Source organism: Hemiscyllium ocellatum, chromosome 50 (assembly GCF_020745735.1).
Source record: "Hemiscyllium ocellatum isolate sHemOce1 chromosome 50, sHemOce1.pat.X.cur, whole genome shotgun sequence".
Lineage (NCBI taxonomy): Eukaryota > Metazoa > Chordata > Chondrichthyes > Orectolobiformes > Hemiscylliidae > Hemiscyllium > Hemiscyllium ocellatum.
Genome location: NC_083450.1, coordinates 2,499,806 through 2,515,583, shown reverse-complemented (window position 1 = coordinate 2,515,583; position 15,778 = coordinate 2,499,806). Strand labels below are relative to the sequence as shown.

Here is a 15,778-nt window from a genome sequence, read left to right as displayed (position 1 = left end):
TATTTGGTTAAAAAAATCACACAACGCCCGGTCACCGTCCGACAGGTTTATTTGGTTAAAATATCACACAACGCCCGGTCACCGTCCGACTGGTTTATTTGGTTAAAATATCACACAACGCCCGGTCACAGTCCGACAGGTTTATTTGGTTAAAAAAATCACACAACGCCCGGTCACCGTCCGACAGGTTTATTTGGTTACAAAATCACACAACGCCCGGTCACAGTCCGACAGGTTTATTTGGTTACAAAATCTCACAACGCCCGGTCACCGTCCGACAGGTGTATTTGGTTAAAAAAATCACACAACGCCCGGTCACCGTCCGACTGGTTTATTTGGTTACAAAATCACACAACGCCCGGTCACCGTCCGACAGGTTTATTTGGTTAAAATATCACACAACGCCCGGTCACCGTCCGACTGGTTTATTTGGTTACAAAATCACACAACGCCCGGTCACAGTCCGACAGGTTTATTTGGTTAAAAAACCACACAACGCCCGGTCACCGTCCGACAGGTTTATTTGGTTACAAAATCACACAACGCCCGGTCACCGTCCGACAGGTTTATTTGGTTAAAAAATCACACAACGCCCGGTCACCGTCCGACTGGTTTATTTGGTTACAAAATCACACAACGCCCGGTCACCGTCCGACTGGTTTATTTGGTTAAAATATCACACAACGCCCGGTTACAGTCCGACAGGTTTATTTGGTTAAAAAATCACACAACGCCCGGGTACAGTCTGACAGGTTTATTTGGTTAAAAAATCACACAACGCCCGGTCACCGTCCGACTGGTTTATTTGGTTAAAATATCACACAACGCCTGGTCACCGTCCGACTGGTTTATTTGGTTAAAAAAATCACACAACGCCCGGTCACCGTCCGACTGGTTTATTTGGTTACAAAATCACACAACGCCCGGTCACAGTCCGACAGGTTTATTTGGTTACAAAATCTCACAACGCCCGGTCACCGTCCGACAGGTTTATTTGGTTAAAAAAATCACACAACGCCCGGTCACCGTTCGACTGGTTTATTTGGTTAAAAAAATCACACAACGCCCGGTCACCGTCCGACAGGTTTATTTGGTTAAAAAATCACACAACGCCCGGTCACCGTCCGACTGGTTTATTTGGTTAAAAAAATCACACAACGCCCGGTCACCGTCCGACTGGTTTATTTGGTTACAAAATCACACAACGCCCGGTCACCGTCCGACAGGTTTATTTGGTTAAAATATCACACAACGCCCGGTCACCGTCCGACTGGTTTATTTGGTTACAAAATCACACAACGCCCGGTCACAGTCCGACAGGTTTATTTGGTTAAAAAACCACACAACGCCCGGTCACCGTCCGACAGGTTTATTTGGTTAAAAAATCACACAACGCCCGGTCACCGTCCGACTGGTTTATTTGGTTACAAAATCACACAACGCCCGGTTACAGTCCGACAGGTTTATTTGGTTAAAAAATCACACAACGCCCGGTCACCGTCCGACAGGTTTATTTGGTTAAAAAATCACACAACGCCCGGTCACCGTCCGACTGGTTTATTTGGTTAAAAAATCACACAACGCCCGGTCACCGTTCGACAGGTTTATTTGGTTAAAAAAATCACACAACGCCCGGTTACAGTCCGACAGGTTTATTTGGTTAAAAAATCACACAACGCCCGGTTACAGTCCGACAGGTTTATTTGGTTAAAAAATCACACAACGCCCGGTCACCGTCCGACTGGTTTATTTGGTTAAAAAAATCACACAACGCCCGGTCACCGTCCAACAGGTTTATTTGGTTAAAAAAATCACACAACGCCCGGTTACAGTCCGACAGGTTTATTTGGTTAAAAAATCACACAGCGCCCGGTCACCGTCCGACAGGTTTATTTGGTTAAAAAATCACACAGCGCCCGGTCACCGTCCGACAGGTTTATTTGGTTAAAAAATCACACAACGCCCGGTCACAGTCCGACAGGTTTATTTGGTTACAAAATCTCACAACGCCCGGTCACCGTCCGACAGGTTTATTTGGTTAAAAAAATCACACAACGCCCGGTCACCGTCCGACTGGTTTATTTGGTTAAAAAATCACACAGCGCCCGGTTACAATCTGATAGGTTTATAGAACATTACAGCGCAATACAGGCCCTTCGGCCCTCAATGTTGCGCCGCCCTGTCATACTAATCTGAAGCCCATCCCACCTACACTATTCCACGTACGTCCATTTGTCTGTCCAATGGCAACTTAAATGCACTTAAACTTGGCGGATCTACTACCGTTGCAGGCAAAGCATTCCATACCCTTACTACTCTCTGAGTAAAGAAACTACCTCTGACATTTGTCTTGTATCTATCTCCCGTTACTTTAAAGTTGTGCCCCCTCGTGTTTGCAGTCCCCATACTTGGCAAAAGGCTCTCCCTGTCCACCCTATCTAACCCTCTGATTATCTTGTATGTCCCTATTAAGTCACCTCTCAACCTCCTCCTCTCTAATGCGAACAACCTCAAGGCCCTCAGCCTTTCCTCGTAAGACATTCCTTCCATACCAGGCAACATCCTAGTAAATCTCCTCTGCACCCTTTCCAAAGCTTCCACGTCCTTCTTATAATGCTGTGACCAGAACTGTACACAATACTCCAAGTGCGGCCGCACCAGAGCTTTGTACAGCTGCAGCATAACCACCTGGTTCCGGAACTCAATCCCTCTATTAATAAAGGCTAAAACACTGTATGCCTTCTTAACAACCCTGTCAATCTGGGTGGCAACTTTCAGGGATCTGTGTACATGGACACTGAGATCTCTCTGCTCATCTACACTACCAAGAATCTTACCATTAGCCCAGTACTTTACATTCCGATTACTCCGGCCAAAGTGTATCACCTCACACTTGTCCACATTTAACTCCATTTGCCACCTCTCAGCCCAGCTCTGCATCCTATCTATGTCTCTCTGCAACCTACTACATCCTTCGTCACTATCCACAACTCCACCGACCTTAGTGTCGTCCGCAAATTTACTAACCCACCCTTCTAAGCCCTTATCCAGGTCATTTATAAAAATGACAAACAGCAGTGGACCCAACACCGACCCTTGCGGTACGCTGCGAGTAACTGGACACCAAGATGAACACGTTCCATCAACTACAACCCTCTGTTTTCTTTCGGCAAGCCAATTACTGATCCAAACTGCTATGTCTCCCACAATCCCATTCCTCAGCATTTTGTATAATAGCCTACTGTGGGGAACTTTATCGAATGCCTTGCTGAAATCCATATACCCCACATCAACCGGTTTACTCTCATCTACCAGTTTGGTCACTTTATTAAAAAATCAATAAGATTCGTTAGGCATGACCTACCCTTCACAAAACCGTGCTGACTGTCCCTGATCAGATTATTCTTTTCCAGATGTTTGTGAATCCTATCTCTTACAACCTTTTCCAACACTTGACCAACAATTGAGGTGAGACTCACTGGTCTGTAATTACTAGGGTTGTCTCTACTACCCTTTTTGAACAAGGGAACCACATTTGCTATCCTCCAGTCCTCCGGCAGTATTCCTGTAGACAATGATGATTCAAAGATCAATGCCAAACACTCGGCTATCGCCTCCCTTGCTTCCCAGATGATCCTAGGACAGATCCCATCCGGCCCAGGGGACTTGTCTGTTTTCACACTCTGCAGTATTTCTAATACCTCTTCCTTGTGAACCTCAATCTTTTCTAGTCTAGATGCAAGTATCTCTGTATTTTCCTCGCCAACAGTTTCATTTTGTATAGTGAACACTGTCGAAAAATATTTATTTGGTGCTTCCCCATCCACTCTGACTCCACACACAGCTTCCCACGATTATCCTTGGTTGGCCCTAATTTAACTCTCGTCATTCCTGACATACCAATGGAAAGCCTGAGGGTTAACCCTGATCCTATCCCCCAACAACTTCTCACGTCTCCTCCTGGCTCTTCTGAGCTCTCTCTTTAGGACTTCCCTGACGTTAAAAAAAATCACACAACGCCCGGTTACAGTCTGACAGGTTTGTTTGGTTAAAACAATCATACAAAGCCAGGTTAAAGTCTGAGGGGTTTGATTAGTTAAACAATATGTTTCAGGGAGCTGGGGTTCGGATCGAGGAGGGAGAGTGCAGAGTGTGTTGAGGAGTGAGTGTGATGGGTTTCGGGGAGTGAGTGTGTTGGGGGGTGATGTGATGGGTCTTGGGGGGGTGAGTGTGATGGGTCTTGTGGGGGTGAGTGTGATGGGTCTTGTGGGGGTGAGTGTGTGGGGTGTTGGGGGGTGAGTGTGATGGGTGTTGGGGGGGGTGATGTGATGGGTGTCGGGGGGTGATGTGTTGGGTGTCGGGGGGTGAGTGTGTTGGGTGTCGGGGGGTGAGTGTGTCGGGGGGTGAGTGTGTCGGGGGGTGAGTGTGTCGGGGGGTGAGTGTGTCGGGGGGTGAGTGTGTCGGGGGGTGAGTGTGTCGGGGGGTGAGTGTGTCGGGGGGTGAGTGTGTCGGGGGGTGAGTGTGTCGGGGGGTGAGTGTGTCGGGGGGTGAGTGTGTCGGGGGGTGAGTGTGTCGGGGGGTGATGTGATGGGTGTTGGGGGGTGAGTGTGTTGGGTGTTGGGGGGTGAGTGTGTTGGGTGTTGGGGGGTGAGTGTGTTGGGTGTTGGGGGGTGAGTGTGTTGGGTGTTGGGGGGTGAGTGTGTTGGGGGGTGAGTGTGTTGGGTGTTGGGGGTTGGGTGTTGGGGGGTGAGTGTGATGGGTGTCGGGGGGTGAGTGTGTCGGGGGGTGAGTGTGTCGGGGGGTGAGTGTGTCGGGGGTCGGGGGGTGAGTGTGTCGGGGGTCGGGGGGTGAGTGTGTCGGGTGTCGGGGGGTGAGTGTGTTGGGGGGTGAGTGTGTTGGGTGTTGGGGGTGAGTGTGATGGGTGTTGGGGGTTGGGTGTTGGGGGGTGAGTGTGATGGGTGTTGGGGGTTGGGTGTTGGGGGGTGAGTGTGATGGGTGTCGGGGGGTGAGTGAGTCGGGGGGTGAGTGAGTCGGGGGGTGAGTGTGTCGGGGGGTGAGTGTGTCGGGGGGTGAGTGTGTCGGGGGTCGGGGGGTGAGTGTGTCGGGGGTCGGGGGGTGAGTGTGTCGGGGGTCGGGGGGTGAGTGTGTCGGGGGGTGAGTGTGTCGGGTGTCGGGGGGTGAGTGTGTCGGGTGTCGGGGGGTGAGTGTGTCGGGTGTCGGGGGTGAGTGTGTCGGGTGTCGGGGGGAGTGTGTCGGGGGGTGAGTGTGTTGGGTGTCGGGGGGTGAGTGTGTTGGGTGTCGGGGGGTGAGTGTGTTGGGTGTCGGGGGGTGAGTGTGTCGGGGGGTGAGTGTGTCGGGTGTCGGGGGGTGAGTGTGTCGGGGGGTGAGTGTGTCGGGTGTCGGGGGGGTGAGTGTGTCGGGTGTCGGGGGGTGAGTGTGTCGGGTGTCGGGGGGTGAGTGTGTCGGGTGTCGGGGGGTGAGTGTGTCGGGGGGTGAGTGTGTCGGGGGGTGAGTGTGTCGTGTGTCGGGGGGTGAGTGTGTCGGGTGTCGGGGGGTGAGTGTGTCGGGTGTCGGGGGGTGAGTGTGTCGGGTGTCGGGGGTGAGTGTGTCGGGTGTCGGGGGGTGAGTGTGTCGGGGGGTGAGTGTGTCGGGTGTCGGGGGGTGAGTGTGTCGGGTGTCGGGGGGTGAGTGTGTCGGGGGGTGAGTGTGTTGGGTGTCGGGGGGTGAGTGTGTTGGGTGTCGGGGGGTGAGTGTGTCGGGGGGTGAGTGTGTCGGGTGTCGGGGGGTGAGTGTGTCGGGTGTCGGGGGGTGAGTGTGTCGGGTGTCGGGGGGTGAGTGTGTCGGGTGTCGGGGGGTGAGTGTGTCGGGTGTCGGGGGGTGAGTGTGTCGGGGGGTGAGTGTGTCGGGGGGGTGAGTGTGTCGGGGGGTGAGTGTGTCGGGGGGTGAGTGTGTCGGGTGTCGGGGGGTGAGTGTGTCGGGGGGTGAGTGTGTCGGGTGTCGGGGGGTGAGTGTGTCGGGGGTGAGTGTGTCGGGTGTCGGGGGGTGAGTGTGTCGGGTGTCGGGGGGTGAGTGTGTCGGGTGTCGGGGGGTGAGTGTGTCGGGGGGTGAGTGTGTTGGGTGTCGGGGGGTGAGTGTGTTGGGTGTCGGGGGGTGAGTGTGTTGGGTGTCGGGGGGTGAGTGTGTTGGGTGTCGGGGGGTGAGTGTGTCGGGGGGTGAGTGTGTCGGGGGGTGAGTGTGTCGGGTGTCGGGGGGTGAGTGTGTCGGGTGTCGGGGGGTGAGTGTGTCGGGGGGTGAGTGTGTCGGGTGTCGGGGGGTGAGTGTGTCGGGTGTCGGGGGGTGAGTGTGTCGGGTGTCGGGGGTGAGTGTGTCGGGTGTCGGGGGGTGAGTGTGTCGGGTGTCGGGGGGTGAGTGTGTCGGGTGTCGGGGGGTGAGTGTGTCGGGGGGTGAGTGTGTCGGGGGGTGAGTGTGTCGGGGGTTGAGTGTGTCGGGGGGTGAGTGTGTCGGGGGGTGAGTGTGTCGGGGGGTGAGTGTGTCGGGGGGGTGAGTGTGTCGGGTGTCGGGGGGTGAGTGTGTCGGGTGTCGGGGGGTGAGTGTGTCGGGGGGTGAGTGTGTTGGGTGTCGGGGGTGAGTGTGTTGGGTGTCGGGGGGTGAGTGTGTTGGGTGTCGGGGGGTGAGTGTGTCGGGGGGTGAGTGTGTTGGGTGTCGGGGGGTGAGTGTGTTGGGTGTCGGGGGGTGAGTGTGTTGGGTGTCGGGGGGTGAGTGTGTTGGGTGTCGGGGGGTGAGTGTGTTGGGTGTCGGGGGGTGAGTGTGTCGGGGGGTGAGTGTGTCGGGGGGTGAGTGTGTCGGGGGGTGAGTGTGTCGGGGGGTGAGTGTGTCGGGGGGTGAGTGTGTCGGGGGGTGAGTGTGTCGGGGGGTGAGTGTGTCGGGGGGTGAGTGTGTCGGGGGGTGAGTGTGTCGGGGGGTGAGTGTGTCGGGGGGTGAGTGTGTCGGGTGTCGGGGGGTGAGTGTGTCGGGGGGTGAGTGTGTCGGGTGTCGGGGGGTGAGTGTGTCGGGGGGTGAGTGTGTTGGGTGTCGGGGGGTGAGTGTGTTGGGTGTCGGGGGGTGAGTGTGTTGGGTGTCGGGGGGTGAGTGTGTTGGGTGTCGGGGGGTGAGTGTGTCGGGGGGTGAGTGTGTCGGGGGGTGAGTGTGTCGGGGGGTGAGTGTGTCGGGTGTCGGGGGGTGAGTGTGTCGGGTGTCGGGGGTGAGTGTGTCGGGGGGTGAGTGTGTCGGGTGTCGGGGGGTGAGTGTGTCGGGTGTCGGGGGTGAGTGTGTCGGGTGTCGGGGGGTGAGTGTGTCGGGGGGTGAGTGTGTCGGGTGTCGGGGGGTGAGTGTGTCGGGTGTCGGGGGGTGAGTGTGTCGGGTGTCGGGGGGTGAGTGTGTCGGGTGTCGGGGGGTGAGTGTGTCGGGGGGTGAGTGTGTCGGGGGGTGAGTGTGTCGGGGGGTGAGTGTGTCGGGGGGGTGAGTGTGTCGGGGGGTGAGTGTGTCGGGGGGTGAGTGTGTCGGGTGTCGGGGGGTGAGTGTGTCGGGGGGTGAGTGTGTCGGGTGTCGGGGGGTGAGTGTGTCGGGGGGTGAGTGTGTCGGGGGGTGAGTGTGTCGGGTGTCGGGGGGTGAGTGTGTTGGGTGTCGGGGGGTGAGTGTGTCGGGGGGTGAGTGTGTCGGGGGGTGAGTGTGTCGGGGGGTGAGTGTGTCGGGGGGGTGAGTGTGTCGGGGGTGAGTGTGTCGGGGGGTGAGTGTGTCGGGTGTCGGGGGGTGAGTGTGTCGGGGGGTGAGTGTGTCGGGTGTCGGGGGGTGAGTGTGTCGGGGGGTGAGTGTGTCGGGGGTGAGTGTGTCGGGGGGTGAGTGTGTCGGGTGTCGGGGGGTGAGTGTGTCGGGTGTCGGGGGGTGAGTGTGTCGGGTGTCGGGGGGTGAGTGTGATGGGTGTCGGGGGGTGAGTGTGTCGGAGGGTGAGTGTGTCGGAGGGTGAGTGTGTCGGAGGGTGAGTGTGTCGGGGGGTGAGTGTGTCGGGGGGTGAGTGTGTCGGGTGTCGGGGGGTGAGTGTGTCGGGTGTCGGGGGTGAGTGTGTCGGGTGTCGGGGGGTGAGTGTGTCGGGTGTCGGGGGGTGAGTGTGTCGGGGGGTGAGTGTGTCGGGGGGGTGAGTGTGTCGGGGGGGTGAGTGTGTCGGGGGGTGAGTGTGTCGGGGGGTGAGTGTGTCGGGGGGTGAGTGTGTCGGGTGTCGGGGGGTGAGTGTGTCGGGGGGTGAGTGTGTCGGGTGTCGGGGGGTGAGTGTGTCGGGGGTGAGTGTGTCGGGGGGTGAGTGTGTCGGGTGTCGGGGGGTGAGTGTGTTGGGTGTCGGGGGGTGAGTGTGTCGGGGGGTGAGTGTGTCGGGGGGTGAGTGTGTCGGGGGGTGAGTGTGTCGGGGGGTGAGTGTGTCGGGGGGGTGAGTGTGTCGGGGGGTGAGTGTGTCGGGGGGTGAGTGTGTCGGGTGTCGGGGGTGAGTGTGTCGGGGGGTGAGTGTGTCGGGTGTCGGGGGGTGAGTGTGTCGGGGGGTGAGTGTGTCGGGGGGTGAGTGTGTTGGGTGTCGGGGGGTGAGTGTGTTGGGTGTCGGGGGGTGAGTGTGTCGGGTGTCGGGGGGTGAGTGTGATGGGTGTCGGGGGGTGAGTGTGTCGGAGGGTGAGTGTGTCGGAGGGTGAGTGTGTCGGAGGGTGAGTGTGTCGGGGGGTGAGTGTGTCGGGTGTCGGGGGGTGAGTGTCCCAGTGTGGGCCGTACCTGTCTGAGCTGTTGGGAGAAGGAGAGCCCATGGCTTGATCCTTGTGTCCTGTCGGTGTGATGTGTTGCAGAGGAGGGAGAGCTTGCCAACAAGAAGAGGGCGAAGAAAGCCCCGAGGCGGGAGAAAAAATCGAAAGAGGGGAAAGGAGCAGGAGAAGTGCGTCCGGAGTGTAATATCCAGCTGGATGACAGCTTTGAGAGAGCGCTGGAGGATGGTGCCAAACACCACAACCTGACAGCCATCAACGTTCGCAACATCCTCCACGTGAGGGCGGGGGGACAGGGACAGGGACAGGGACACAGACATTGTACAGGGGCTGTGGGGACAGGGACAGGGGCACTGACATGGTACAGGGGCTGGGGGACAGGGACGGGGTGTAGGGGCTGGGGGGACAGGGACAGGGTGTAGGGGCTGGGGGACAGGGACAGGGGCACTGACATGGTACAGGGGCTGGGGGACAGGGACGGGGTGTAGGGGCTGGGGGGACAGGGACAGGGTGTAGGGGCTGGGGGGACAGGGACGGGGTGTAGGGGCTGGGGGACAGGGACGGGGTGTAGGGGCTGGGGGACAGGGACGGGGTGTAGGGGCTGGGGGGACAGGGACGGGGTGTAGGGGCTGGGGGACAGGGACGGGGTGTAGGGGCTGGGGGACAGGGACGGGGTGTAGGGGCTGGGGGACAGGGACGGGGTGTAGGGGCTGGGGGACAGGGACGGGGTGTAGGGGCTGGGGGACAGGGATGGGGACGGGGTGTAGGGGCTGGGGGACAGGGACAGGGACGGGGTGTAGGGGCTGGGGGACAGGGATGGGGACGGGGTGTAGGGGCTGGGGGGACAAGGACAGGGACAGGGTGTAGGGGCTGGGGGACAGGGATGGGGACGGGGTGTAGGGGCTGGGGGACAGGGACAGGGACGGGGTGTAGGGGCTGGGGGACAGGGACAGGGTGTAGGGGCTGGGGGACAGGGATGGGGACGGGGTGTAGGGGCTGGGGGACAGGGACAGGGACGGGGTGTAGGGGCTGGGGGACAGGGACGGGGTGTAGGGGCTGGGGGACAGGGACGGGGTGTAGGGGCTGGGGGACAGGGACGGGGTGTAGGGGCTGGGGGACAGGGACGGGGTGTAGGGGCTGGGGGACAGGGACGGGGTGTAGGGGCTGGGGGACAGGGATGGGGACGGGGTGTAGGGGCTGGGGGGACAAGGACAGGGACAGGGTGTAGGGGCTGGGGGACAGGGATGGGGACGGGGTGTAGGGGCTGGGGGACAGGGACAGGGACGGGGTGTAGGGGCTGGGGGACAGGGACAGGGACGGGGTGTAGGGGCTGGGGGACAGGGACAGGGACGGGGTGTAGGGGCTGGGGGACAGGGACAGGGACGGGGTGTAGGGGCTGGGGGGGACAGGGACAGGGTGTAGGGGCTGGGGGACAGGGACAGGGACGGGGTGTAGGGGCTGGGGGACAGGGACAGGGTGTAGGGGCTGGGGGACAGGGACAGGGACGGGGTGTAGGGGCTGGGGGACAGGGACAGGGTGTAGGGGCTGGGGGGACAGGGACGGGGTGTAGGGGCTGGGGGGACAGGGACGGGGTGTAGGGGCTGGGGGACAGGGACAGGGTGTAGGGGCTGGGGGGACAGGGACGGGGTGTAGGGGCTGGGGGACAGGGACAGGGTGTAGGGGCTGGGGGGACAGGGACGGGGACGGGGTGTAGGGGCTGGGGGGACAGGGACGGGGTGTAGGGGCTGGGGGACAGGGACAGGGACGGGGTGTAGGGGCTGGGGGACAGGGACAGGGTGTAGGGGCTGGGGGGACAGGGACGGGGTGTAGGGGCTGGGGGACAGGGACAGGGTGTAGGGGCTGGGGGGACAGGGACGGGGTGTAGGGGCTGGGGGGACAGGGACGGGGTGTAGGGGCTGGGGGACAGGGACGGGGTGTAGGGGCTGGGGGACAGGGACAGGGTGTAGGGGCTGGGGGACAGGGACAGGGTGTAGGGGCTGGGGGGACAGGGACGGGGTGTAGGGGCTGGGGGGACAGGGACGGGGTGTAGGGGCTGGGGGACAGGGACGGGGTGTAGGGGCTGGGGGGACAGGGACGGGGTGTAGGGGCTGGGGGGACAGGGACGGGGTGTAGGGGCTGGGGGACAGGGACAGGGTGTAGGGGCTGGGGGGACAGGGACAGGGTGTAGGGGCTGGGGGGACAGGGACAGGGTGTAGGGGCTGGGGGACAGGGACGGGGTGTAGGGGCTGGGGGGACAGGGACGGGGTGTAGGGGCTGGGGGGACAGGGACAGGGTGTAGGGGCTGGGGGGACAGGGACGGGGTGTAGGGGCTGGGGGGACAGGGACGGGGTGTAGGGGCTGGGGGACAGGGACGGGGTGTAGGGGCTGGGGGGACAGGGACGGGGTGTAGGGACTGGGGGACAGGGACGGGGTGTAGGGGCTGGGGGACAGGGACAGGGTGTAGGGGCTGGGGGGACAGGGACGGGGTGTAGGGGCGGGGGGGACAGGGACGGGGTGTAGGGGCTGGGGGACAGGGACAGGGTGTAGGGGCTGGGGGGACAGGGACGGGGTGTAGGGGCTGGGGGACAGGGACAGGGTGTAGGGGCTGGGGGGACAGGGACGGGGACGGGGTGTAGGGGCTGGGGGGACAGGGACGGGGTGTAGGGGCTGGGGGACAGGGACAGGGACGGGGTGTAGGGGCTGGGGGACAGGGACAGGGTGTAGGGGCTGGGGGGACAGGGACGGGGTGTAGGGGCTGGGGGACAGGGACAGGGTGTAGGGGCTGGGGGGACAGGGACGGGGTGTAGGGGCTGGGGGGACAGGGACGGGGTGTAGGGGCTGGGGGACAGGGACGGGGTGTAGGGGCTGGGGGACAGGGACAGGGTGTAGGGGCTGGGGGACAGGGACAGGGTGTAGGGGCTGGGGGGACAGGGACGGGGTGTAGGGGCTGGGGGGACAGGGACGGGGTGTAGGGGCTGGGGGACAGGGACGGGGTGTAGGGGCTGGGGGGACAGGGACGGGGTGTAGGGGCTGGGGGGACAGGGACGGGGTGTAGGGGCTGGGGGACAGGGACAGGGTGTAGGGGCTGGGGGGACAGGGACAGGGTGTAGGGGCTGGGGGGACAGGGACAGGGTGTAGGGGCTGGGGGACAGGGACGGGGTGTAGGGGCTGGGGGGACAGGGACGGGGTGTAGGGGCTGGGGGGACAGGGACAGGGTGTAGGGGCTGGGGGGACAGGGACGGGGTGTAGGGGCTGGGGGGACAGGGACGGGGTGTAGGGGCTGGGGGACAGGGACGGGGTGTAGGGGCTGGGGGGACAGGGACGGGGTGTAGGGGCTGGGGGACAGGGACGGGGTGTAGGGGCTGGGGGACAGGGACGGGGTGTAGGGGCTGGGGGACAGGGACGGGGACGGGGTGTAGGGGCTGGGGGACAGGGACGGGCTCTTGGAGTAGGTGGAGGGTGTTACTGTGATAGGGAGTGTGCTGGAGGGGGTTGTGGGATTGCGAGGTGGGGGTGACCGGTTCATCAAGGGGGCCGGAGAGAGTGTGAGGGACAGGGAGGGGGCCGGAGGGAGTGTGAGGGACAGGGAGGGGGCCGGAGGGAGTGTGAGGGACACGGAGGGGGCCGGAGGGAGTGTGAGGGACAGGGAGGGGGCCGGAGGGAGTGCGAGGGACACGGAGGGGGCCGGAGGGAGTGCGAGGGACAGGGAGGGGGCCGGAGGGAGTGCGAGGGACAGGGAGGGGGCCGGAGGGAGTGCGAGGGACTGGGAGGGGGCCGGAGGGAGTGCGAGGGACAGGGAGGGGGCCGGAGGGAGTGCGAGGGACAGGGAGGGGGCCGGAGGGAGTGCGAGGGACTGGGAGGGGGCCGGAGGGAGTGTGAGGGACACGGAGGGGGCCGGAGGGAGTGTGAGGGACACGGAGGGGGCCGGAGGGAGTGTGAGGGACACGGAGGGGGCCGGAGGGAGTGCGAGGGACAGGGAGGGGGCCGGAGGGGAGGATTCCTCCAGCTGTGCCCTCTCTCTCTGAGCTGAGGGGTTGCGATTCTGTGTGATGTGATCTCCATTCCTCTCTGCAGGAGGTGATCACCAATGAACACGTGGTGGCCATGATGAAAGCAGCTATGTTTGACAGTGAGCAGCCACATCTGTTTGTGAGTGTCCCCCCTCCCTCACCGTTTCTCCATGTCCGGGTGCTGCACACTGTTTCCGTTCTCCCACCCCCATCTCCACTTCCTTGGTCAGGCACTCTGTCAGGACAGCCGCTCCCACCCCAGCACAGTCCCGGTGTGGGCAGTGCCAGGTATACAGCCTGCACTCTCGCCCTGTACTGGCACTGTTTCTCCCACATATGCCCGGCTCGGCACTGCTTCTCCTGTTCCAGGGTGTAACCTGGAGAGTATCACTTTAGCGGTTTATTGCCAATGCTCCTTGTCCTCTCGATGCAGTGTGTCTTATTGTTGCTGTATCATTGGGGTTGGGGTCAGCCAACTCCATCTCCCACTGTCAGGCGATTCCCTGACCCAGAAACAGCCTTCAGGCCCTGGGTTTGTTGAGCTGCAGTGGGCAGTTTCAGTCCCTGCTCACAGTATGATCGTTGCTCCCTGCTCCTGTGTCTCTCCAGTTCAGTATTTTCCTGTACTGCAATACCCCACGGTCAGTGTTCACGTCCAGCCTGTGGACCCCACAGACTGACACCTCTGCCCCTTCGCTGTCTCGTTCGCACTCGCACACTCTTGTCCCGAGCCACTGACCACATCAGAAGACTGTGTCCTCAGAATGTACAGAGAGCCCGGGTAACATTCCCCCTGTCCCCCCATGGCTGGGTGTTTGATCTGACCGGCCCAGTGGGAGCTGTTGCGGTAATTCCCGGGTAACATTCCCCCTGTCCCCTGATGGCTGGGTGTTGGATCTGACCGGCCCAGTGGGAGCTGTTGTGGTAATTCCCGGGTAACATTCCCCTGTCCCCCGATGACTGGGTGTTGGATCTGACCGGCCCAGTGGGAGCTGTTGTGGTAATTCCCGGGTAACATTCCCCCTGTCCCCCGATGGCTGGGTGTTGGATCTGACTGGCCCAGTGGGAGCTGTTGTGGTAATTCCCGGGTAACATTCCCCCTGTCCCCCCATGGCTGGGTGTATGATCTGACCGGCCCAGTGGGAGCTGTTGTGGTAATTCCCGGGTAACATTTCCCCTGTCCCCCGATGGCTGGGTGTATGATCTGACCGGCCCAGTGGGAGCTGTTGTGGTAATTCCCGGGTAACATTCCCCCTGTCCCCCGATGGCTGGGTGTTTGATCTGACCGGCCCAGTGGGAGCTGTTGTGGTAATTCCTGGGTAACATTCCCCCTGTCCCCCGATGGCTGGGTGTATGATCTGACCGGCCCAGTGGGAGCTGTTGTGGTAATTCCCGGGTAACATTCCCCCTGTCCCCCGATGGCTGGGTGTTGGATCTGACCGGCCCAGTGGGAGCTGTTGTGGTAATTCCCGGGTAACATTCCCCGTCCCCCCATGGCTGGGTGTTGGATCTGACGGGCCCAGTGGGAGCTGTTGTAATTCCCGGGTAACATTCCCCCTGTCCCCCGATGGCGAGGTGTTGGATCTGACCGGCCCAGTGGGCGATGTTGTGGTAATTCCCGGGTAACATTCCCCCTGTCCCCCGATGGCTGGGTGTTGGATCTGACCGGCCCAGTGGGAGCTGTTGTAATTCCCGGGTAACATTCCCCCTGTCCCCCGATGGCGGGGTGTTTGATCTGACTGGCCCAGTGGGAGCTGTTGTAATTCCCGGGTGTGTTACCAATCTCCACGTTCTTTCCCCTGAGTTGATCTTACCTTGCGCTGTCTGTTTCAGGAACCCAAGATGACCCGCTCCAAACTCAAGGAGGTCGTGGAGAAGGGGGTGGTGAGTTAATTATCCGAACCTTAGTCTGGTTGTCTCGCCCGTGCGTCTCTATCGAGGAGCAGTGCTCTGAAAGGTTTGGGACGCTCCTTTGGAGATGTGTGTGTCCCACTGGGAGTGAACTGCTCTCTTGTAAAACTAAAAGCAATCGACATGATTGCATCTGGCGATGAGCTCGTTGCTGAGAGTAATGACTTCTGGTTAATGGGCTCCGTACCCATTACCTCCTCAGGGATGGAATGGGGCTACAGAGAGACTGGTGGGAGTCGGGGTTCAGGGCACCTGCTCAGAGCTGCAGGGCACTTGGAGGTGGGCAGGCTAGGGGGTTACAATGGCGAGGCACTGGCACAGTGATCAACATTGTTGACGTTCTGGTCGCCTCCCTGCAGAGGCTGAGGAAATTCAGCCTGTCCGGAAAGATCTTTCCCGACCGTTATCAGTGCGCCGTTAGAAAGCATTCTGTCTGCAGGCAGTGCAGCGTGGGATGGCAACTGCTTTTCCCAAGGCCGAAAGAAATTGCAGAGTTATGTTCCCATGCCAGTCACCAAGCTCCCATCCACTGACTCTCTCTGTCGTCTCTCCCCACCGCCTCAGGGAAGCAGCCAACATCAAAGACCCCTCCCACCCCGGTTAGACCCTCTTCTACCCTTTTCAATCAGGCACAGCATAGAAATGTTTGTGTTCACATTCTATCAGATTCAAGGACAGCTTCTTCTCTGCTGTTGAGTGGACCTCTTTAATATTAATGTTGGCGTCTCTGCACCTTCTCAGTAACACTGCATCCTGCACTCTGTTCCGTTACCTTGTATGTTCTGCCGATAAAGCATGGAAACCTTTTCACTTACCCCCCGTACACGTGACAGTAATAAATCAAATTGTGTCGCTGGATTTATAACCCAGAACTTTGCCTTACCAATCTGATGAAATGTGAGGCTAGTATAAAGTCTGGTGTAAGTCCCTGGCCTGTGTAACTACTGGTGATTCTTGTTAAAACCCTTCCGGTTCATCCGTGTACTGTAGGGGAAGAAATCTGTCTTCACCTGCCTCCAGATCCCCGGTGATGGGGTGTGATCTTTCCTACTCTCTGGGCAATCTACACAAACCTGACCAACAGTC

The 15,778-nt window shown here is 60.5% G+C and overlaps 1 protein-coding gene across 1 annotated transcript in view; it reads left to right on the top strand.

The window, feature by feature from the left end:
• Positions 1-15,778, top strand: part of LOC132805518 (GON-4-like protein) — an 80,601-nt gene that overhangs the window by 11,197 nt on the left and 53,626 nt on the right. Inside the window, exons 4-6 of the mRNA XM_060820630.1 lie at positions 8,856-9,049; positions 12,846-12,920; positions 14,615-14,665. Of these exons, the coding sequence (XP_060676613.1) occupies positions 8,856-9,049; positions 12,846-12,920; positions 14,615-14,665 (320 nt within the window). The remainder of the gene's footprint in view (positions 1-8,855; positions 9,050-12,845; positions 12,921-14,614; positions 14,666-15,778) is intronic.